Raw genomic sequence first — 23,016 nt, 5'->3', positions numbered from 1 at the left:
GTCAATAAAATGTTTAAATAAGAACCAAGTTGCTCAATTTCGTAACTGGTGTTCCCAAGACTATGGGGAGACAAGCACTCCCAAATACTCTTCATTAACCCAAGTTTGAATTTCATGGCTATGCAGATCATACTCGGTCACGTTTTCTGCCTTAATGTAAAAGGATGCCCCGATGATGAATTTCCTGAAGGCAGAAGCTTCTCTTCTTCAGATCAATATTCATTTTTCTCTTTAAAAGGCATTTGCCATTTCTAGTTAAATTGATGGCTGCAGCCTAAGCTTTAATTTCTTTTTATTCCTTTCCCAAGCAGTTATTAAACAAATTGGCAGAGCTAATGGGGGAGGGGCAAAGGGCAGGGGGGAGCCTCTTGCAGCTGGGATTCATGGTTCACATCAGCCTTGACCTCCCTGAGCTGGTGGAGCCCAAGGCATCTGCAGTTGGACTGTGTGGAAATGCCGTCTTCTGGGTCGTCGGGAGCAGGAAAGCGATAACATCTTATCTCCTGGGATCAGGCTTTGAACAGGACTCTTGATTTGGGATGAGGGCTCCGGAGCCCCCGTGGTGCTCCTGGTGGCTGGGGAGCCATTTAAGTGGGGTCTGCAAGAGGAGGGGCCTCCTAACCTGATTAGCACAAATGAGAACTACTCAGAGACAGGCAACAAGGAGCAATGTCATGGGTTCACCAAGCAGCCAGACGGCTTGCAGGCAGTAATTTACTCTGAGAATGGCAGAGGGGGCAGGGCAGTACAGAAGTGACCTTTAATTCTGCTGAACTAGAAAGCTGGGATCTGTGGTCTAATTGTCTGAGACCTTGGAATAACCTTGGAATGGTCATTAGGGATGAGTTCAGCTGCAGTCCACGGTCACTGCCGCCCAGCATCGCACTTCACAGCCCTGCTGCCCACTAGTCCAGTCTGTACCACTCAGGATCCAACCTTTCACTCAGCATCACTGCCCCCCACAGCCAACTTCATGGTCAGGGCCACGTGCAGTCCACTCCATGGCCAGCCATACCTGTCCTCGGACTGCTTGGAACCTCTGGAGTTTTGTTTCCAGGACCCCGCCCATGCAGCTCTGCTTGGCTGGCCAGAATCTTCCTTGGACCTGCTGGACAGGTATGGGCTCCGAGTCTGGGATTTGCTGGGGATTCAAATGCACCCAAAATTGTGAAACCGGCTTTGTGCACGGAGTAGCCAGCTCCTCTGCCGGGACTCAGATATAGAAAGTCTGACCGTGCAGCGGACCCTCCCACACTTCAGGCTCCCTGCCCTCGCCGGCCAGCCAGTCCCGCCGCCTGATGGCAGCTTCACAGCCCAGATCTCAGTGTTAATTTTAAACATATACGGAGCAGATTGGATGAGCGTCACGGAAAGTTTACCAAGCGCCAGCCAGGTGATTGTTTTATGTGGCTCTTGAGGGCCAGTGTCTATCAAGAAGGGTTCCGAACGCTTTTCTGTAACTCCATAAATTAATTTAATGGTCAACATGGTTATGCGGTTAATATTTAATGGTTCTGTGGTCTCAACAATTTGAAGACTTTCATCTCACTAACGAGTGTGAGCTATACTTTAGGGGCTCGGACAAACAATCTACCCCATAAATGACTCCATCTACCCCATTCCTGCGTATGAAATACATGTTTGCAGTGTTTGTCTATGGGATAAAATAAATATCCAGGGGTAGGAGGCAGTGTGAAAGAGCGTTTGAGAATAATCAGCGTACCCTCCGCCATGTAACAACGTTTATACAAGTCTCCATTTCCTGGTGGGTGCAGCTAGAATTTTTTTGTTACCCAAAAAGCCGAGCCGCTTCTATTATTCTGCTGTCCACGAGAGGCTTGCTTTCAGAACCAAAGGCTCTCTTTGTAGGTGGGATGAGAGGTTGGCTGGAGTTAGACTGGGGGAGGGACTCCAAGCCTAACAAGGATGTCAGCCCTGAAGGGGTAAGGATCTCCCCTCCCCACCCTCTGCATCTCCCAGACTCATTAATTTTTAGCCCCACTTCCCATATTCGAAAACTTTGGCTATTACTTCGTGGAGGTTCTTAGCCCCAGCCGCTCTCCCTCCCACCATGGGAGTTTTCCACCATAGCCCATCATGGTCTCTCACCTTAATAAAGAAAAAGGTTCATGTTGCAAGAAAAACAGACTCCTTTAAGAAGCACCAGGGGGGCTTCCCTGGTGGCGCAGTGGTTGAGAGTCTGCCTGCCGATGCAGGGGACGCGGATTCGTGCCCCGGTCCGGGAGGATCCCACATGCCGCGGAGCGGCTGGGCCCGTGAGCCATGGCCGCTGAGCCTGCGCGTCCGGAGCCTGTGCTCCGCAACGGGAGAGGCCACAACAGTGAGAGGCCCGCGTACCGCAAAAAAGAAAGAAAAAAAACAGAAGCACCAGGGCTCCCTGGCATGCTCAGTCCTAGACATGGGGAGAGTGACTTTGTTCTTGTGCCCCTTATTCTAAGGCAGGCCTGGGCCACATGTGTTGCTAATGGGGGAGACTGAGGCAGAGAGCCAAGACGGATGCGTTCAGGCCTCCTGAGTGGTCTGGTGCTCTGAGGAAACCCAGGTGGCAGAATCTCTCCATCTCCTCTGGTCCAGACAGACCCAGGAAGAAAGCACTTCCAGGCTGGGATAAAGCTGATTGTGTCCATTTTCTACTTAAAGGCCTTCAGAGGAGCCTCATCGGCTCCACAAGAACCTCTGACCGGCTGAGCCGGGCCGTCTGTGGGGTTGTTCCATGGGCTGCTTCAGCCTCAGCTCCCGCCCTGCAGCCCCGTCTGCAGAAGTGCAGCCACCCCCAGCTAGCCACACTCCCTTAGACTTCCACCCCTTGGCCTGTGCTAATCCCTTTCCTGGGGATGTATTTGGCTCCCACGATGCCCCTCCCAGAAGCCTTCCACCTCCCCGGAGGAAGCTGCCACCCCTGCTGTCCAGAATACTCCGTGCACGCCTCCACGCTGCACACTTACCCTCCATAGGAGGGTAATTTCTGTGTGTTCATCTTCTCCAGACCAAGAGCTCCTGGAGGCCCCATCTGTTACCTTTGTGTCTTCACTAACAAGCAGGAAGCCTGGTCCCACGCGGGAGGCCAGGCAGTATCTGACGACACAATGCAAAGATCGCACACAAGCAGAGGAAACCTCCAAGGAGGGTGACATGTCCCCAAGGCCCCAATTACTAGGCTCCCTTGTGAAATGCCTTAAACTGCAATTGCGAATTGAGCACTGTTTCCATTACAAAAGAATTCGCTTCTTAGATCCTTCAAAAAGAGAACCCATGTGTTTGACATACTCTGATTTATAAAAGTTCGGTGAGCCCCCAGCTTCCTAGATGCTGATCTAAGAGGAATAGTCCGGAGCAGGTTAGAAGCAGCCCCGGGGGTGAGAGTGGAGGCCAAATGGGTAGGACTTCAGCCCCCTCAGCCCATTCACTCCCCACCATATACCCCTACCCCACCCAGAGTCGCTGGGCTTTTACTCTAAGATTCTCATTGATTAGAAACCAAAATGATGCTGCTAAAAATAGGACAATGTTTGATCCTGTGGAAAGAGCAGGACACCCCCAGTTGCTTTGACAAATGCAGAACTTTGCTTTTTGTCCTGGGATAGACATAACCCAGCGCGGTGGGCTTCGTGGAGAGAGATCATTTCGAAGCAGAGGGTCTGAGCACAGTCTGCCTGGGGCCCCCTCCCATGCCACTGCTGTACTTGCAAAGACCGGGCTGGTGATAGATTGGACACTGAATTCACTGATAGTGGTGCTGTTTGCAGTCCTGGAGCCATTGACTGTTAGAGCTGGAAGAAACTTCAGAATGTCTCTGGCCTGGATTTGCCTAGCTGTGTTCCATGGGCTGTCAATAGGAATTGTTTGGAAAACCAGCTCCACAGTCAGAGACTTGTGGGTAATGCTGGAGGAAGTACAGAGTTGCAGATCAGACAGAGCATAGGCTCTGGACTCAGACACCTCATTCAAAATCTCGCCACTTATTAGCTGTATGGCCTTGAGAAATGATTTAACCTCTCTGTGCTTTTGTTTCTTCTTCTGTTAAACTGGAATCATAGTCATACTCATCTCTTAGAGTTAATGTGATGATTAAATGAGTCAAATTCCCAGGATGTCGTTATTATTAATAAGTACTGGCCTGAACACAGCTCTGTAGGTTTCTTGCCTGCAGGAATTCTCAGAGCCTTTGCTGTGCTAATGAACATGATGCCCACCAAGACCAAGATGGGGATCTACAAGGCACCGTTTCACATGTGCCCACAGAACTGATTTTATCTCATCAAACAGGTGTTCAATGAGATACGGTTTGAGATTCTGAAGCTAGTCTATTTTATCCTAGAAGAAACAACAACCAGAGAGGTGAAGTGGCTGCCCAAGGTCATGGAGCAAGTATATAACGGCAGAATTGGACCTACCGTAGAACTGAAGTCTCCTGACTCCCATTCTTTCTAGTATACCTCACTGCTTTCACCCAAAGGATAATGATAATGAAGACAATAGTGTAACTAAATTTTACTGTTTACTCAGTGCCAGGCACTGTGCTAGGCTCCTCATATTCATGATCTCATTGAATCTCCTAAAAGATAGGCGCCATGTGAGATCTATCGTACTGAGCTCAGAGAGGGCAAGCAAGGCATTCAGCATCACACAGCCTGTTAACGGTAGACCTAGGACTCAAACTCCCATCTGCCTAGCCCTGACTTAACCACCCCATGGCATACATCCTGAATGTCCAGTGGCAGAGTTTTAGGCCTGAGCCGGCGGTGGTGGCCCTGAAGATGCCCATGTGTTGGTCACTACCTGCTCCTCCAAGAATAGCTAGGTTTGGGGGTTCCCCGGCTCTGCCTGCCATTGCCAGCCCAGGCCGTGGGGACTGACTGCTCAGCACCCGGCTCTCCTGCCAAATGATTTTGGCCAGAGCTGGATCTGGCGGCAGTGCTGATGGAAGCTGCCCTGAGCCAAGAGCCTCTTGTCAGCCTGAAATCAGGACGAGCCCTCAACGCGGCTCCCCTCGGGGCTCCCTGTTAAATAAAGATGCCGCAGCGGTTCGCCCAAAAGGCCTCTTTGTCTGAGGCCCTTCCAGCCCACGCGTCCTCTGCCCCCGGAATGCCGGTCTCTGTCGGCATGAAGAGCCCCTGTGTTCACTGCTGCTGCGGGCGGGGGGAGATGGCCAGCAGCTCTGCGCCTAAGTGGGAGGGCGCCTGCCCCGCTCCCCCCCTCCCCGACCCCCGCCTCCTGCTGGTCAGGGAGGTCACCCTGGCAGCGACTCTGCACACAGCTTGGGCCCCTGGTAACACTTCCCTCCTGCCTCCTGCCCATCCCGGCCCATTAGTGCTCCCTCCTGGCACCCTCCTGCTTCCTGCCAGCAGCCCTTGCTGTCTGCACATGCCTGAGCTCCGCTTCTCTCTGTCTCTCTCTGTATGTCTCTCCCTCTCCCTCTCAGTCTCCCTGTCCCTCTCCGTCTCTCTGTATATCTGCCTGTTTCTCTCTTTGTCTCTCTCTCTCTCTGCTTCTATCTCTCTGTCTCTGTCTCTCTCACTCCATCTCTCTCTCTCTCTCTTTCCATCTCTCTTTGTCTCTGCCTCTCTCTCCCTCCATCTGTGACTCTGTCTCTCTCTGTCTTCCTCTCCCTCCATCTCTTTGTCTCTGTCTCTCTCTTTCTCTCTTCTTCCTCACTTTTTCTTTCCTTCTGCCCTTCTCTCCTGGGGGAGAAAACAGCACATACCATGTGCGTTAAATGAAAACTTGAACACTCTGGGGGTAAGTTCCACCCAGCCTGCGTCGAGCACAGGGCTTCACTCTGCCACTTTAGTCGTGGCTTCGCCCCCCAGCGTCCCCACCATAAATGGGAGCAATGATGGGTACGTCCAGGACAAAATTGGACGGCACATCATCAGATGTGCACTTGTGAGGGCAGGGGCTGTGTCTGGCTCATGCCTGTACCACCAGGGCACACACTGAAAGCTCCATGCTTGTTGGATGGTTGGAGAGTCCAGGAGCCAAAGATAGTGCCTGACACGTGGTATTTGCTCATTGAATGTTAATTTCCTTTCTTTTTTTTAATCTCTCTCCTGGTCATGGGGATGGGATCTGTTGGAGACCCTTGGAAAGCCACAGGCTCTGGAAGGAACAGCAGGGAGTTACACAGTGTGTCTTACCTGCTAAGATCAGGTCTTGTCCCATCTTGCCCAGGTGTGGGTTTGGCTTCGGGAAGGGCCGTCGTGCTCAATGCCACACTTAACTTGTTACCTGAGCAACTCAGAGAAACAAGTGATCACTGCCCCCTTCCTCAACACTGTACTTCTGTCAATGCAACCCACGACCACATGTGCTTTTTTTGCCCCATTATCATGTCCCACCACTACTGGACAGGGGTTCTGCACACCAAACGCTTATTCATTCATTCATTTTTAACAAATACTTACTGAGTGCCAGGCACTCTTCTAGGATCTGGGGGCATAACAGTCAACAGAACAGACTAAAGTCTCTGCCCGCATGGAGCTTACCTTCTAGCAGCGTCTTTCCCACCTGTGTGCAGGCCACGTGGTCTCCCTGACCCCTCTGTCTCCTCAGTAACACAGGGATGAGATCTGCCCTCACAAGGACCATCGTGAGGCTCCCGGTGGCCACACTCATGGAGGCCCAGCATGGTTGGCACAGGGGAGCTGCCAGGCTGGGTCACTGCACCTGAAGCAGCCCTGGTGCAGGGGGCCTGGAGAGGCACAGGTTCGAGACGGGCTCCCGTCTGATCACCGCCCCGGAGCCTCCTTATCAGCAGTTCCTCCTCACACTTCCGTAGCCCAGGGTTTGCCTCTTCCTTCTCCTGGCTCTAGCCCAGCGTTCCCTTGGCCCCGTTCCCCAGCCCTGCTTTGACGGTGACCTCCCCTGCCTGTCTGTACTAAAGGATCAACCCTCTCCCCACCGCTCCACGCTGCACTGAGCCGAGACAGCGGTCCAGGTGCCCAGGCTGCAAGGTGTGGAGTCCGTGCTGGTGCACAGCGGGAAACTGATCACCTCTGACCCTCATCCCTCCCTTTCCAGCGGCGCAGTCTTACCCCTCCTGGATGCAAGCTCACAGCTGGCCCTCACCCCTGACTGCACAGTTAGCCTCCTCAGGACGCTCACCTCCTCCCGCCTGTCTGAATCCTGCACACCCCTCTGGCCGAGCTCCTGCCCACTCTTCTAAGAAGCCTTTCCACACCCTTCAGCTTATTCTGCTCCTCCAGGCTCAGCTCAGCTTGGCCTAAGCAAGGCCCTGCTAGCCCAGGCCACACCAACCTCATTCAGCTCCTAGGACCACCATGCTTGGTCCGGCCCCCGCCCTCACCTTGACCAGTTTATTCTTACCCACCCTCAGGACTCAGCTTCAAAGAGACTTTCCTAAAACCGCCTCCTTTCCCAGTCTTCCCAGGTCCTATCAGACTCTGCCATAGAACCCTGCTGTCCTTGATGGAATCATCAGCTTGTCATTAAATAACCGGGCAGTGGGTATTTAGGGACCGTGGACATCTGGTGCAGCTGGAGTGTGGCTGGTGGGAGATGAGGCCGGGAGGAAAAGACCTTGGATTGTCAGGCTAGGGATCTTGGACTTATTCCGTGGGCAAGAGAGAATTCTTTCAGGGTTCATGCAGAATAATTCGTTCTTGAGGGCCCTGAGACCTAGGGTTTAATGGCCTCCCCCTTTCTTTTCACTTGTTTGGCTGGTGGTTTAGTTGGTTAACTGGCTAGTTAGATGGTTGGTTGAATTGTTGGCTGGATGGCTGAAAAGTTGATTGGTTGACTGATAAGTTATTTTATCAGTTGACTGGTTGATTAGTTCATTAATTGGGTGGTTGGTTAGTGGATGGGAGGGATGGGTGGATGGACAGATGGAGAGTTGTTTCATTAGTTAGCTGATTAGTTAATTCCTTGATTAGTTGTCTGGTTGGGTGGGTGGGTAGCTGATTGATTGTGTCTTCCTCGGCGCAGTCCTCGCGCCTCCCCCATCACTGTTGGCCCAAGCTGGCCCTGCTTTTGGTTTTCCTGTTCCCACTTTCATCAGGCCTAATGCCCTTTCTTCCTGTCTTTCCACAGGCACTTGTCCGGCTGCCACCCCATATTTCACAGTGTGATGAAGTCTTTCGGTTCTTTGAGGCCCGACCGGAGGATGTCAACCCCCCGAAAGAGTAAGTGGTAGCTGAAGCCTCTCCCGTGTGCTTGGGGGGAGAGCTGGCAAGGCCAACGAGGCTAAGCAAAGATGGACCAAAGGAGGGCGGACCATCTTCCCCAGACTCCTGTTGCCAAGGCTTGTTCCTCATTTCTCTTGACCCCAGAGCTGGCAAGGGAGGGTATCTTTGCATCTGGGGAGCAGGTGTTCCTGAAAACTCTTTATAGTTCACAGGTTATGGTCAGGAGCAGATGAGATAACAGAAAATATAATGGTCATGCGGTTCAGATGCCCAGGGTTAGCGGTCATTGCTCTTAATTGTTGACGCTACCAAGCTCCCAGCTGAAACACAGAACTAGGAGGGCACGTGCTGCCCAGGTGAACCTCACCTGCTGAATAACCCAGTGGTGCTGGGCTGCTGCAACAGATCTTATAATCATCATCAAAAACAACTATGAGTGTGCACAGAGCGTTTACTAAATGGCTTTTACCTGTAGCATTTTACTGGGCTGGCCAAAAAAGTTCGTTTGGGTTTTTCCATAACATCTTACAGAAAAACCCGAATGAACTTTTTGGCCAACCCAATCCAATAGACTAATGTAGCCCGGTTTACAGAGGAGAAAACTGAGGGGCATGAAGTGAGGTGAATTTTCCCGAAGTCATGCAGCTGGTTGGGTATGTGACAGGCATGTGACTTGAATGAACCCAAATCTTGAACTCATGAGACTTGAACCCAGGGCTGGCTGACTTTCCATGTTGGGGAGAAATGGGGCACCAAGCATGTCTCTTTTCCTCTCTGGAAGCAGGGTACTCTGGGCCTGGTGGTCAAGACGACCTGCCCGGTCTTGCTGGTCTCTCACACACATGCCCAAACTCCATCCTCATGGCTACCTTCTCTTGCTCAGAACACTACCCTCACCCACACTCCCCAGAGTAGCTTCTCAATGGAGAGAAAAATCCAGGGGCTGAAGAGCAGAAGAAGGCAGCCAGGGAAAGAGGGTCGAGTAGGGGAGAGGGTTGGGGGAGAGGACTGAAGGGGATGCACATTGATTACCTCACTCCATACATCTGTTCCCCTGAAATCTTAAAGTACCAGAGTGGACAAGAGGGAGGCAGATGGGGCGGGTACTACAGGAGGAAGGGAAAGAATAGTACAGAGGAATTGTCTGGGGCAGGTGGGGAGAGGCAGGAGGCCATCTGGTGATGGGGAGCAGAAAGCCTACAGACAAGGGTTGTTGCACAGCTCCAGGGGCGCCGTTGTGAACGGTGAACTCTCTGTGAACGGCGCCCATAGAGGTAGTAGAGTACACAGTCTGCACACCCGTACGTGGCGGTCCTGCCTAAAGGAGCCCTTCTCTCTTCACCTGTGCTGTAAGACTAAGAGCCTAAAGTGGCCTAGGCCCTCTGGGGGAGGAAAGCATTACTCAGCTTAGAGGCTCACCTGGCCCAACCAAAGCCCTCTCCTTTACTGGCTACCAAAGGGTTAAGAAACAAGCAAATGCTGTGAACCGTCAGAAACTCATCACAGGGTGGTTCATGGTGTGGAGCAATTGAAAGCCACAGGGGGTGGGGGGTGTGGTGTTGAGCTCACACCCCGACTCCGCTGCTTACTGGGCGCACGACTGGCTACACTCAGGTACCTTCCCCTTCTCTTTCTCATCTGTAAAAAAAGGGAAGAGTGATTAATCCGTGATCTTGCTACCTCCAAGGATTGTCTTGGAAACTTAGATGACACGTGGGCAGGGCGAAAGCTTTGTAAACAACAAAATGAGATACAAATGTGTGTTCTCACCAGCAAGAAAAACATCGCTCTCTCTGTACCTACTACGCGTCAGGCTTGTGAGAGAGGTTTGCACCGGGAGTTACATGTTCTTGTCCCCATGTTACAGATGAGGAAACAGGTTCACAGCTGGAGCCAGGACTTGAACCCAGATTTTTCTGGTTCCAGAGGCCGGTACTCTTTCCACATCTCCTGCCCACCCTCCCTGGTTTGGGGAGGAATCAGGGGACCAGGACTGTGGTCCTGACACCTCTCAGTGCATCCTCTCTGTCCCCCTTCCTCTGTGTTCCCGCCCCCGCCTTCCTCACTCTCCCAAGGCAGAAGAAGGCTCTTGAGACCGGCAGCAGTGTACCGGGTCCACCTGGCCCTGCCGCTCCCCAGCTGTGATGGCCTCTCAGAGCCTCTTGTTCTCCTTTCTTCCACGGGGAGAGAGGAGATGCCCCTCCCCAGGCGGGTTGTCGTTGGAGTCACACGTGATCGTGTGCCCAGAGGAAGGGAGAAGAATTGCTGCTGGTGGGTGAAATAGCAGGTGCATCACCACAAAATCAACTGACCCTGCCTTTGGTTCGTGCCTCTGAACCCACTCCCCGCCAGGCAGCTAAATAAGTTGGTCCTATTTCACCCGTTGACCTGAGCACCAGTAGCCGTAGGTTAGCCTCTTGCCCGTCCCTGGAAGGCCCTCGAGGAAGGTGGAAACCAGGCTCGGGGAGACAGTTGTGTGTTGGTGAGGCAGCAGGCATGGCTTTGCGGGGCAGGCTCTGGGGTCCAGGCCCACCACTCAAGGCTCTGTGATCTCTGATCATGTGCCCAGCCTCTCTGCCTTTCTGTGTCCCCATGCCTGAAAAGAGAGAATGCAGGACTCCTGGAGCGGTCCAGAGGGCTTACAGAGACGACGTGTGCGCTGAGATAAGCCGGCTGGTGCTACGGGCCCCTTGGAAGCGCACAGCAGTGGTGTTCGTGGGAGGTTGTGGAATGGAATGGAATGTGGCCCTGTGCGTGCTCCAACCCTGCAGATCACAGCCTGGCTTTTGCAGGGAGGAGTCATAAAGCATTTAGCCTCTGAGTCACCGTGGCCACGGGGGTTATCTGCCTCTTTCTTGAGGTGGTACCGCACACCTGGGCCAGTTCACATCTCATCTGGCAAGAGATGGCCTGAGAATAGGAACCCCTCCAGCGTGAGACGGGCCCGAGGCTCAGGAGGTGGGGTCGGCTGTGGCCACACGGTTCCAAAGGGCTTCTCCGCCCTGGCCCCTCTCAGCCTCCAGAGCCTGCCAAGAGAGACCTGTGTTCTATGCAGAGTGTGCTCGCCATAGAGCCCAGACCCATGGGTGACCTGGGCTGACGGGCTGAGCCTCTGTCAGCCCAGTGCCTGCAGCCGCTCCCTCTCAGGGCTCCGTCCCAGGCCAGCACACCTCCCCCTCCATCCTGAGACATAAACACAGGATCGAGGAACAGCGTTATTTTGACTCTGGGGCGACTGTGGAGTGGCTTATCAAATTATCAAAGCCTGTGGATTTAACTGGAATTTTGTAGATAACCCTGGCCTCTTTCAAGTGTGCTGCTGCGGGACCTCTGAGCGCTCACAGGGGCTGGGGTGGGGGGACCGTGGCCCTTTCCGTCTTGCAGGGAAGACAAGGCCTGCAACAGGCCCGGCCCCTCGGCTTTGATCCCAGGCCGCTCGCTGGCTTCCGTGGGTGGAGGGGGGGCCCACCTCTGGGCTGCTAGTGGCTGCGCTAGGCCACCGTCCCTGCACAGAAAGGATGTTCTTCACAGAGACGTTTGGTGAGCCTGGCACTGCAGCCTTGGTGGTTTCGCCGCCTCAGATGGCCGCCCCAGGAAGGTTGCTCGAGGGCCCTGCCCTCCCCTCCTTGAACTACTGGCCGACGGGTACTGCTGCTGTGTGGGAGCAGCGCTGGGCTCTCCTGGGGCCCCTGGCTCAGGCCCCAAACGCTGGCATTATTCTAGATTCACCTCTTTCCTTCACACCCCTCCACGCAGCTCGTCAGCACATCCTGTGCGCGCCACCTTCGGCATATACCCAGACCCTGCCCGCAGCTCGCCACCTCCCTGCTACTACCCCAGGGGGCCGAGCCTCATCTCACCCCTGGATTCTGGCCTGGCTGGTCTCCCTGCCTCTGCCCTCGCCCGCTACGGTCCCTTTTCAACACAGGGGAAGGAATAATCTTTTAAAAATATGGGTCAGATCATGTCCCTCCTCTGCTCAAAATCCTCCGTGCCTCCCTTGTGGCTCAGAGTCAAGGCCCTTCCGCCTGCCCCTCCCGTCGCCCCTGGCGGTACCTCCTGCCTCTCCCTCCTGGCTCTGCTCCAGCCACTTCTCACACCTTCCAGCCACATTCTGCCTCGAGGGCTTCGCACTGGCTCTTCCCTCTGCCTGGAACACTTCGCCCCCTGCCCAGGAGAGCCCCAGCCTGGCCCCTCACCTCCTTGCAGCCCCGACCCAATTACTGCCAGCCTCCCTGTTTAAAATCCCCGGCACTGGCTCTCCCCGTCCTGGCTTCATCTTCCTTCACGGAACTTATCACCACCTCCCATGTGACCTGTTCCCTCCCTAATGTTATTGTCAGCCTGGGAGAGCAGGAACCCGTACGTGTTCTGATCACACCGTAATCCCAGTGCCCAGAGCAGGCACTCAGGAGATTTGCCGGATGGACGAGTAACGTCCTTCAGGCTTTCTGTTAGTCCCCCACAGGCGGTAGGCTGTGATGTGACCGTTCGCAGAGGTGAAGTGGCTCCCTGGAGGTCACCCAGCTGGCAAGGGGCGGCCAAGAGGAGCTGGGGATGACGCATCCTAGCCTCTCCTGTGTGGATTCTGGGGCAGCTGTGAGGCTGACTTGGGGTGGACAGAGCCCTGATCACCAGATCCGGAAGGAGGGGGATAAGGACACATCCCTGGAACTCAATGGGATTCAGCGCAGGACGAGTCCCGGGCGGTCCTGAGCGTCAACTCTGACAAGCAGATGGGCCTGGCCTCGTGCAGGCCACACCCAGCACCCCTGCAGCACGCAAGGTGACCCCCTGGGCTATGCACATGACCCACCCGGTCCTGGGGCCACACCTGCTGGCCCAGCTCTCCCTGACTTACCCGTGTTTGAGCGCTTGAGACCCACATCCTGGACCACTGGACCAGGGAGGCAGGCGTCCCCTGGCCTGGCTTCCACAAGGAGCCCCCGAGCAGCCGGTCCCTCAGCTCTGATTCCCCTGTGATGAGAGTGATGGAAATGGGAGCTCAGGCTGCCGGGCAGGACGCCAGTTGACCACGTGACCCAGCAAATGCCTCTTTTAGTTCCAGTTTAAATTTGCATCATCGAAACAGTGAACCTAAAGGTTCTCAAAGGGCCCTCCAGGAGCCCTGTCCTCAGCACCGCCCCCGCACGGTGCACGTTCCTCAGAGAAGGGTTAGGGGAGGTGCAGCCCCATGAGGCCCGAGGGCCTGAGACCGGCCTTCTCATCTCTCCAGCCCCCTGGCCCACGGACGCCACCCTCATCCTTAGGCACCTGCACAGGGCTGCAGCCGGCTGTTGCCAGCCTCCACGCCCAGGCCCAGCCGTCTCCTCCACCTGGAGCGCTCCTGTCCCCTCTGCCCACCCACCCCGGCCCGAGTCCTACTCAGCCCTCAGGCTTCCCAGCAAGCCTTTCCAGAGCCCGTAGCCCTGGCCGTGGTACCAACCACACTGTTTACGGTCTCTCCCCACCACGGGGGCCCGCATCGCTGGCCCCCCAGGGTCTGGCCTGATAAGCATTGAGTGAACCCAGGTTGGGGCTGTTTAACAAGATTAAAAATTGCCCTGCCCACTGTCATGGTTTCAGAGTGAACAGCACCCTCGACCCCTCTGGAGTTAGGTGGTCTGGGCTCCCTGGCCCCTCTGTGCCTCGGTTTCCGTATCTGTAGAGTGTGAATAACGATAGTGCCTGCCGCCAAGGGCTGTTGGGAGGATGGTGCGTGGACGACTCAGAACAGACCCGGCACGCAGTCAGCACTGCCCAAGGCCAGGCTCGCTGCCGTCCTCGTGGCGGTCCTGGGCGGGGGGAACTGCGGCAAGAGACCCCCACACTGCAACAGCTCTGCCACTCGCGGGCACGGCAGCCTCCTTTCGCCGCCTGACATTGGTGGCCCTCTGCGCTCGGCCCGAGCCCGTGGGCAGGTGGGCACACACGCATTTGGCCCCCATGTCGCAGAGGGGAAAAACAGAGGCCAGGGCTGGTGGGGGTGCCCCCTCCATCACCTCCCACCGCTCAGCAGCCTGGGAGCTCGCAGCCAGCAGGGCCCACACACACACCTGCAGCGCAGAGTGGGCTCACATAGCCACTGAGCGTCTCCACTCCCTGCCGCCCCTCTCGGCTCTAGGCCTGGACCTGTCCCCTTGGCCCATTTCTTCCCGCTGAAGCCCGCCAGATCCTAGTTAAATTCTCAAAATTGCACGGGAGGAACAGGGCCTCGCTAAACAGGTTTTTGTTCCTCAGCCCCAGGGCCACAGAGCCACCCTCTGTTGTGGCCTAGAACAATGGCCCAATGTTCAGAGGGACCATCCATCCCTGCCCCAGCCTGTCCCAATGGCCAGCTTCCATCTGGCCCGGGGTCCACACCCCTGCCACCGCCGTGTCCATGCCCGGGCAGGCCAGCGAGAGAGGGAGGCTGTCCTACCTGATCCAGGCGGAGAGCCAGCTTTGGATCTGGGCCTGGGCCTCGTGAAGGTGGCCCAGCGGCCGATGCGGAGGGTGCTGAGCGAGGCTTCCAGAGATGGAGGCCCGGGCAGAGGACAGGCAGCTGTTCTGGGGCTGGGGTGGCATGAGGGCAGAGCCCCCAGAACAGGTGCTCTTTGCAAGATCTCCCAGCCTCCCTTCCCATTGCTTCTGAAGGAGTGGAGGCTGGGGCTGCCCTCCGTGGGGGAAAGCAGAGTCCAGGAGGACAGAGGGGACGTTGCCAGCCCTGCCGCGGGACCCAGCAGGAAGATGGGGCGTGGGCGCGGCCGTGCAGCCAGGATAGCCCCGAGAATTTGGGGAGCCTCCTCCAGGAGCTCCCACAGCCTCGATCCTGGCCAAACTCCAGGTCAGGCCTGCTCGGGAGCCTGACTCTGGATCTCAGCATCCAGGCTTCCGCTGACAGCAGCGTGACCTCCGTAAGTCACACCTACCTGCCCGGCGCCGAGGAGAATGAAGTAGAGGCTGTGTGTGGAGCACTTAGTAGGCGCTGAGGCAGGTTACTCTCTTCTTCCCTCCCTTCTGCTTCTCTGGGCAGCAAATAGAAGGTCCTGGGAAGAGCCCTGGAGAGCATCTCTGCTTCGGCCTTCACCCAGCAGGTGTTCACGGCACATCTACTATGTGCCAGGGACCGGGTAGGCTGACAAACTCAGGGCTCAAGGCTACCACTACTAGGTGGAAATTTTGAATTGAATTAAACTCACTCCAGAGACAACAGTCAGAACACCCGGCTCTGCTTGTGGCCTTGAATGAGTCACTTCCCCACTGAAATCTCTGTAAAAGGCCAACAGTAGCCTCTTGGCAGGATAGTTGTGAGGTTCAAGGACACTGATGCCTGTAAATGCCTCGAGGCTGCCTGGCCAGCACAGATGCTCAGTAAACGGGAACTTTCTCTTCTCCCCCTTTCCTCTTCACCCCTCCTGGGTGCACAGTGGCCACTCAGAAAAGACTAGGGGAATGGAATCGGGCCAAGCTGAAGACGAGCTGGGCTGACCTTTCCTGAGCCCCTCTCCACTCCGGGATGGCTCGCCAGGGTTGGTGCCGACTGGGGGGTGAAGCTGCCCCCTCCACCACCAGGCTCCCCACTGGCTCTCAGGACCTCTGAGGCATCCCTGTTCCTGGCACTCCCCAAGGGACAGGTGGCTTGGGAATTGGAGTGGGCAGCCCACCCACCTGCTTCCTACTTTGCTGAGTCTTGGTCCGACCCTCGTCAGTGGGACGGCTGTCTGCACCCGGCAGGCCCCACCACCACCCGTCTGGGCAGGGACATGGGGCGTACTGTCCTTCCAGCCCCTCTGCCACTGGCAGTGGCGCCAATAGCCTCTTTATGCTGATGGGTGAGAGAGCCAGCGGGACCCAGGGACTGTGGACCCACAGGAGGCTGGGAGCTGGATCAGCACAGAAGCCCTTGCCCGACCCCCCGCCACGGCCCCCTTTAACCTGGTGGGCAGGTGAGAGGAAGGGGGCCACGGGAAGCTGTGTCCAGCCCACCTGAAAGGGGCGTCAGCTCCAGGGAACGAGGACTTCCGCGGGCCCAGCTGTTGTGCTGGGTGGGCAAGCCGGCGGGAGGCCCAGAGCAAGGGCGTGTGCAGGCCACATCCAGGTTGGGAGGGTTCCTCTGTGTTCAGTCCTGGCACAGGACTTTCAGCTCTCAAAGCCGGGATGGAAAGGAGGCGGCAGGGTGGGGAAGGGTATCCTGGTACTTGCGGGGGGCGGGTCCCAGTTATTTTCTCAGGCTTGTGCTTTCTGTGTCTCCCTGAAACTTCAGCCCCGGGAGGATGGTCCTGGTGTGCAGGTGCCCGAGGCCCCACGTGCCCACTCCCTTGCTCCCAGGGCAGTGGCATCCTTTGGAGGCTCCAGCTGGGGGAGTGCGCCCCCGACAGAGCCCCGGAGGCCTGCTCCGCTACTAGGTCCTGTTTGAGGGGAGTCTTCGTTCCGCTGCCTTGTAATTACTGCCGCTGCGTTGTAACCAGTCCCCTGGCTAGCTACCCCTCCACAGGGAGTCCGTGGCGGAGCTCAGCCGCAGACCCAGGTCTTCAGCCCTGTAGACGGGTCTTCCTCTGGTGGCATCGGGCGGGAAGCATTGGTCCACTCAAGCATTTCTCATCATCTTCCTGGTGTGAGGCACAGGGCCACAGAAGTGGGCGAGGCTCAGCCCTGCCTCCTGGGGAGCTCGTGGTCTGAGGGGGGAAATGGCACAGACAGGGCCTGGCCCGCTGCTGTGGGAAGCGGCGGAGCACAGGAGCCAGGACTGGGGCGGTTTCAAGGAGTTGAAAGAAAGTCTGTCTGCCTGGAGAGCGAGAGGGTTGGCTTGAGCAGGGCCAGAGGAGATGGGCCTGGGGCATCCAGTGTCCAGCTGGTGATTTGGGACAGTCGTTAACCCCTTCCACACTTCGGCATCAGGTGAGGGGACAGAATTTGGGGGTCTTTGGTCCAAGCATGTAACAGGCAGGGTCAGGAGTGGGGGCCGAGGGCTGTGAGCAGGGAGGACATTCACAGCAAGTCGGATGTGAAAGACGCCAGCGTTCTGGAGATCACGTGACCCTTCCCCACCTTCACAGGCCCTGGTAAATTGGGCCTTAATGTAGATTGGAGGGTAGGCACCGGTCAGTTCAGGCGCCTTAGTTCATGGGATCCGTGTGTGTTTGGCTCCCCCTTGTGGCAACATTGGATATTACACCAGCCGGCGTTCTGGCAGGCGGTTGCAGACCAGGCTGAAACTGTGCTGGACACTTGAGCATGATCTATCTTGTTTAACCATCCATATAATCCCGTGAGGTTCATGCCTCCTTTCTGCAGATGAGAAATCTCAGGCTCAGGTTGGTTGAGTTACCTCTCAGCTAGTAAGTGTCAGAGGCTGGATCCAAACCCTTCCCAACTCCAGGTGTGCACCCCCCTGACGACACAGGGGTGTGTAAGGAAGAGCAGCACAGGGGCCACGGCCAGGGGAACTTGCTTCAGTTTGCAAGGTGGGACCTTTCATCTGACCATAGGGCTGAAAAGAATCAGCACCGCATGGCTGCCCTGGTCACACAGTAGGAAGCAGCCGAAGGTGCAGTTGAGGGCACCTTCCACATCTGGGGACTCCAGGCTTTTCTCCAGGTGAGAAGGTGCACGCACCAGGGCCAGTCCAGCCCGTGTTCACTGAGGGCCTCCTGCTGTGGGATCAGACCTCCGAGAAGGGGGCTGCCCAGCTCGCCTTTCAGGACGGACACAGTGAGGCTGGTTCAGAGAGCACCCAAAAAAGCCGGTCTCCCTTCCCCCCTACCAAACTGAGACCTGACTTTGGCCTTGGGCGCAGCTGTGACTCCACCCCCAGACCGAGCCTCTCTAACACGTGGCCCACTTGTCACCTGGGCAATCCGAAATCAATGTGAACCCCCGCCCCCCAACCCAGGACACACAGCCTGAGGCTACCGGAGGCTATTTGGGCGAGGCCTGCCCCAGTGCTTAGGACAGGAGGGAGATTTTGTTTTCCCAACAGCCTGATGGGGGTATAATTTACATAAGGAATTCCCTCATTTTAAGTATACAGTTAATCCAGCGATTATTAGTAAATTTACAGAGTTGCGAAACCATCCACAATCCAATCTTAGAAAATTTCCATCACCTTGAAAAGATCCCAGAGGACGGTCTTTAATCCTTCCCAGGCTCCAGGGTTTAGGAGCCCCACTAGCATCCCTTCCCTCTTCTCCTGTCTAGGAAGAGGAAATCTGTGTTCCTGGGGACTGAGTTCTTCCCCCACCCGTGTCCTGCTCTGATTTCTAGACCTTCCCGTAGTTGCAGCTGCTTTGGCCCTTGCACAAACTGCTCAATAGCCCAGGGGTGAGCCCCGCCTGGCCTTCTTGGTGCAGCTCTGAGGTGGACTGGCCGCTGAGTGGGGGCCCAGGGCAGAGGGGCAAGGGTACCCATTTCAGTGGGCACCTTCCCTGCCTATTGATTCTAGTGGCCCACTGGGTGCCCACCTTAAACTCCATCCCCACCCCCAGGAAGTACATACACAGTGGGCTCTGCCACTCGGAAGGCCAGTGGGCGCAGGCAACAGATCTAGGAGCCAAGCCACAAGATGCCCAACTTTCTACCAGGGCACGTTCCAGGCAGCCCAGAGGTTTAGCAGAAAACAATGATCGTGTTTTAGCTCATTTAATTTTGGCATCCATCCGTGAGGTGGGTACAGTTATTTTCCCCAGTTTACAGATTGTGCCACTAAGAAACAGAGGGGTCACATGACTGGCAAAGCTGCTACGTGGCAGAGATGGCTAGAACCCAGGCAGTCCAGAGGGAGAGCCTGGGTCTTACCTGTCCTGCTCCTCAATAAAGCTCACAAGTGTTTAGACTGCATGGCACGAGCTCAGAATAAATGGGACCTATTATCACTAGTGCTATTGTTGAGGGGCTAACGTGCTGGAGAAGAAGCCAGAGGCCTGGCTACCCAAGGCCCACAGAACACTCACGGCTCAGCTCGCAGCTACAGGGGTTTGCAGTTTCTGGAGCCATCAAACAGCCTCTCCCAGCCTGGCTGCATGCACGCAGTCCCAGCCTGCAGAGCCCAGCATTCCCCAGACACCCTCCAGCCCATCCGCCACATTGCACTGTCAGGTTCTGCAGCCCAGAGGAGGAAGGTGATTTGCCTGAGGTCACCCAGAGAAACTGGATTTGCACCAGGTTTTTTGACTCAGAGCCCAGCGCTCTTCCCAGCACACAGAAACTCTCTCAGCTGATTTCCAGAGCATCCCGAGTGCTGGTGCGGAGAAGGGCACCTGGAGGCCCTTATGGAGACTTGAATGGGGGCCTGGCTGAGGGACCGGGGGGAAGGGCCGGCTGCTGGCTGCTCTGAATGGCTGGGGAAGTGGGAGCTGGGCTGTGGTCATGTCTGATTCAATTAGACAGAGGCAGTCTCCTGATTAGAGAAGCCTGCGCCTGCCAAGCCGAAGAACTCAAGGCTAATAGCCGGGAGAGCCCCGGCTCCCACCCCAAGCAGGAGGGGCACCCATGAGGCCCACAGAGCCCTGCGACACCGCAGGCAGGCGCCTTGGGAGCCAGAGGACACGGTTACCCCACGCTGGCCGCCACCCGGCATGTCTGGGTGGCGGCCTCGCTGTGCAGGGCTGTGACCAGGAGGATCTTGGTGGGCAGGTGGGGGCCACTTCACGCCAGGGACACGGAGAGATGGCATCTTGTTTCAGAATCCTCCAGAAGCAGATGTGGAGGAGAGGACTGAGCTCAGGCGGCTTACTGGGGAGAAGATACCAGTGAGGGAGCGAGGGAAGGTGCGGGAGGCAAGGCAGCCGGAAGTGGTGCCTGGTTATCAACAGCTACCCCGGGGGCGACCAGGGCTGACCAGGGCGCATCTCCCAAGGAACCTGTGGGGAGCCTGCGAAGAGCTCCCAGCCAGAGGGCTGCCTTACCTGAGGGCAGGGCTGCTGGGACCTCCCCAAATAGCAGGGGAGGGAGCTTTCCAAAAAACCTGTCTGAACCGACACCCACAGGGCTTTCCGCTGCGCTTAGGAGGTCTTCCGGGAGCTTCCCTGTGGCCTGCGCCTCGGGGAGGCCTGGCCGTTGTTCCTGCTGCCCCTGCCCCTGCCCCTGCCCCTGCCCCAACCCTGGCCTCTGCCTTTCCATCTGCCCCTCAGGCTCTCCCTTAATCCTTTCTTCCTGAGAGCCCTCCCTTTCTTTCTCCACTTCAGCACTCTGATTCCTTTCTTCACAGCTCTTAACCCAGTTTATCAATTGGCTTTATGATGGCAGGGCCTGGCACGTAATAGGTGCTTGTCAAGGACAGAGGAGCCCCTGGTGGTGCTGCAGGGGATCAGAGGAAAGGGCTGGCAGCTGCAGGGAAGGTGGGCCAGCACTACCCCTCCGCCGCCTGGGGCTCCGGGACTGCAGGCCTTTTGTCACTAAGCACCGAGTTTCTGTAAGCAGAATGGAGACGACTGTGGGTGAGTCTGTTCAAGGCCTGAGGGCCGCTCTGGCTAAAGCCCTGAGGAGGGCCTGCGTGGAGGGGCCAGTCCCCTGCGGTCCTCTTCCTGGGAGGGCGGGCCCGGCCAGTGCACCAGGGTCAGTCATGGAGTATGAGATGGTCAAGCAGGCCCGGTGGAGATGCTCAGACCAGGAGGGCAGGGGGGCCTTGGAGAGGGAGCCAGACCCCTGGGGGCCGGAGGTGGGCAGGGAAGGCAGCCTGGGGGAGCCAGGCCTCCACCTGGACTTGGATGCTGACGGAGGGTTCAGAGACAGATAGGGAGGGATAGGCCTGGACAGACGGAGGCTTCCAAGCAGGGGCATCAGGACAGGGGCGGGGGTTTTGGGGGGTGGGGCATGAGAAGGCTAGAAGGCCGAGAGCCTGAAAAGACGGTGATGGTTCTCAGCACAGGCTTAGGAGTCAGCTCACACCCACTTTAAATCTGAGCTCTGCCACTGGGCTACCAACTTAAGCAATTTGTGCCTCGATTTCCCCATCTGAAAAACGGGGATAATGATAGCACCTTCTTTTTGGAGTGGTCAAGAGAATTGCAGTAATATATACGAAGCACATCTCTCTGTGCCCGGCACATAGACAACAGCTCCTGAGCACACACGTGCCCTTGTTCTCAGACTTGGGCCCACAGGGGACACGGGCAAAGGAGGCAGTAAGGCACTGTGGTCCAGCTGGGGGAGCAGAGAGACACACTTGCCAGGGTGATGTCCCAGACAGAGGATGGAGCACAGGAGACCCAGGCCATCCTCACACATGGACAGGGAATGCTCCGAGTCATGAGGGTGGACTCTGCCCATCGAGACTGCTTGAGCCTTCTCATACTTTACACAAATTAGCACCCGCACTTGCTGACCCATCTATAATGATCAGGGAAGACTTCCTGGAGGAAGTGGCATTTCCACTGGGCTTTACTGGGGGGGAAAGGAGGGGAGGGCTGCCTGGGGTCAGCTCAGGATTATACCGCCGTTCTGGCCAGCCCCTTGGAACCACCTGGCAGCCCTGGGCCTGGTTGCCAGGAGTCAGGGCTTTCGTGCACTCACTTAGCAAACACCAGTGGTGCCCAGCCCTCTGCGAGGCCTGGGGAGACATCACAGTTCCGGCCTCACGGAGCCTACAGTGGAGAGGAGGAAGCAGCAAAGACGCAATAGTAAGAGCGACGAAGGAAAAGCCAGGGTGCCATGGCAGGCCCGGTTTGGGGGTGTTGGGGGTCAGCACTGGGCTAGGAGCTGAAGGAAGGGAAGGAGAGAAAGTCAGAGGGAGGCAGAGCCCAGGACAGCATCAACCCAGTGTCACTGTCCCCAGAATTTATGAAAACTCCCCTGGGAGAGACAGCCTCTCTGGAGACTGTAAACCTGCCCCAGACAAAGCCAGGCCGTCCTCGGGCTGCAGACCCATGAAGGGTCACTTCCGCTGCAGAGCCTCCAAGAAGCAGCCAGGAGACGCGTCGGCCTCGGCGCTCTGAACGAGGGGCCGTTAGAACCAGAAGCCACGGTGCCTCTAAGCACAGGTGGTCGTGGACATTTGCCACGTGTCACAGCCAGGCTTCCCTTCCCCGCAGCTGTGCTCACACAAGAGAAGATGCTGTGAAAAGGAAGTGTCTAGAACTCGGTGTCCTTTGGGTATTTCTGGCCCTGAGTCTTTGCCTTTGTTTTAGCTTCCTCTTCCCCACCTATTCCTAATTTAGCTTATCTGTCTGAACTTTACAGGTGTCCTTATCAGCCACAAGATGGTAAATGATTTGAGCGCTAGACTAAGGCAGTTTGGGCTCACATGCTGTGTTACTTTGGGCAAGTGACATGCCCTCTCTGATCCTCTATTGCTCTTCTGTAAAATGGGGAAAATAAGAGAACTTACTACATAGGAATGTTATGAGGATAAAATGAGCTGATACGTGTCAAGGGCTTAGTTTGGTCCCCAGCATAATGTAAATGCTTGAAAAAATACACCATTCTTGTCAGTTATGATATTAGTGATAATAACAATAACAGTAGCAATAATAGTAGCATGCCTCAGTCCCCCCCAGCTTTGGAAAAGGAGGGCACAGTCAGGGTACGGTGGCCTGCCCCACTCCCTCCATGCCCCCGCCCCCAGTTCCCACCATGCTCTGGGGTCCAAGGGCTCACGCCTGCTCCAGGGCCTCTGGGAACTTCTTGGTGACGTCATTACATGGCGGAGGCTGAAGGCAGTGGCCCAGGGCTGGCCCGCTGGGATCTGTAATGGGTGTCCTGGTAAACAGTGACTTTGCTGTAGTTGGAGCCAGGCTGACCCAGAGGAGAGAGAACAGGTCCAGTGCTGACAGGAAGGCTGCTTGGAGGAGGGCTGGGGCAGGAAGCTGTTACCCAGGGCTCCCAGGCTGCCCCTCCTGCAGCAGGTAGGACGCAGGCCTACCTGGGGCCG

At 56.4% G+C, this 23,016-nt stretch overlaps 1 protein-coding gene across 5 annotated transcripts in view; it reads left to right on the top strand.

The window, feature by feature from the left end:
* Positions 1-23,016, top strand: part of SH3PXD2A (SH3 and PX domains 2A) — a 248,697-nt gene that overhangs the window by 119,024 nt on the left and 106,657 nt on the right. For all 5 annotated transcript variants that reach the window (XM_060125289.1, XM_060125291.1, XM_060125290.1 and 2 more), the window contains one exon: positions 8,074-8,165. In XM_060125289.1, the coding sequence (XP_059981272.1) occupies positions 8,074-8,165 (92 nt within the window). The remainder of the gene's footprint in view (positions 1-8,073; positions 8,166-23,016) is intronic.

This window comes from Lagenorhynchus albirostris, chromosome 16, assembly GCF_949774975.1.
Source record: "Lagenorhynchus albirostris chromosome 16, mLagAlb1.1, whole genome shotgun sequence".
Taxonomy (NCBI): domain Eukaryota; kingdom Metazoa; phylum Chordata; class Mammalia; order Artiodactyla; family Delphinidae; genus Lagenorhynchus; species Lagenorhynchus albirostris.
The sequence above is the reverse complement of the archived record's forward strand: the minus strand, read 5'-3'. Positions and strand labels throughout refer to the sequence as shown.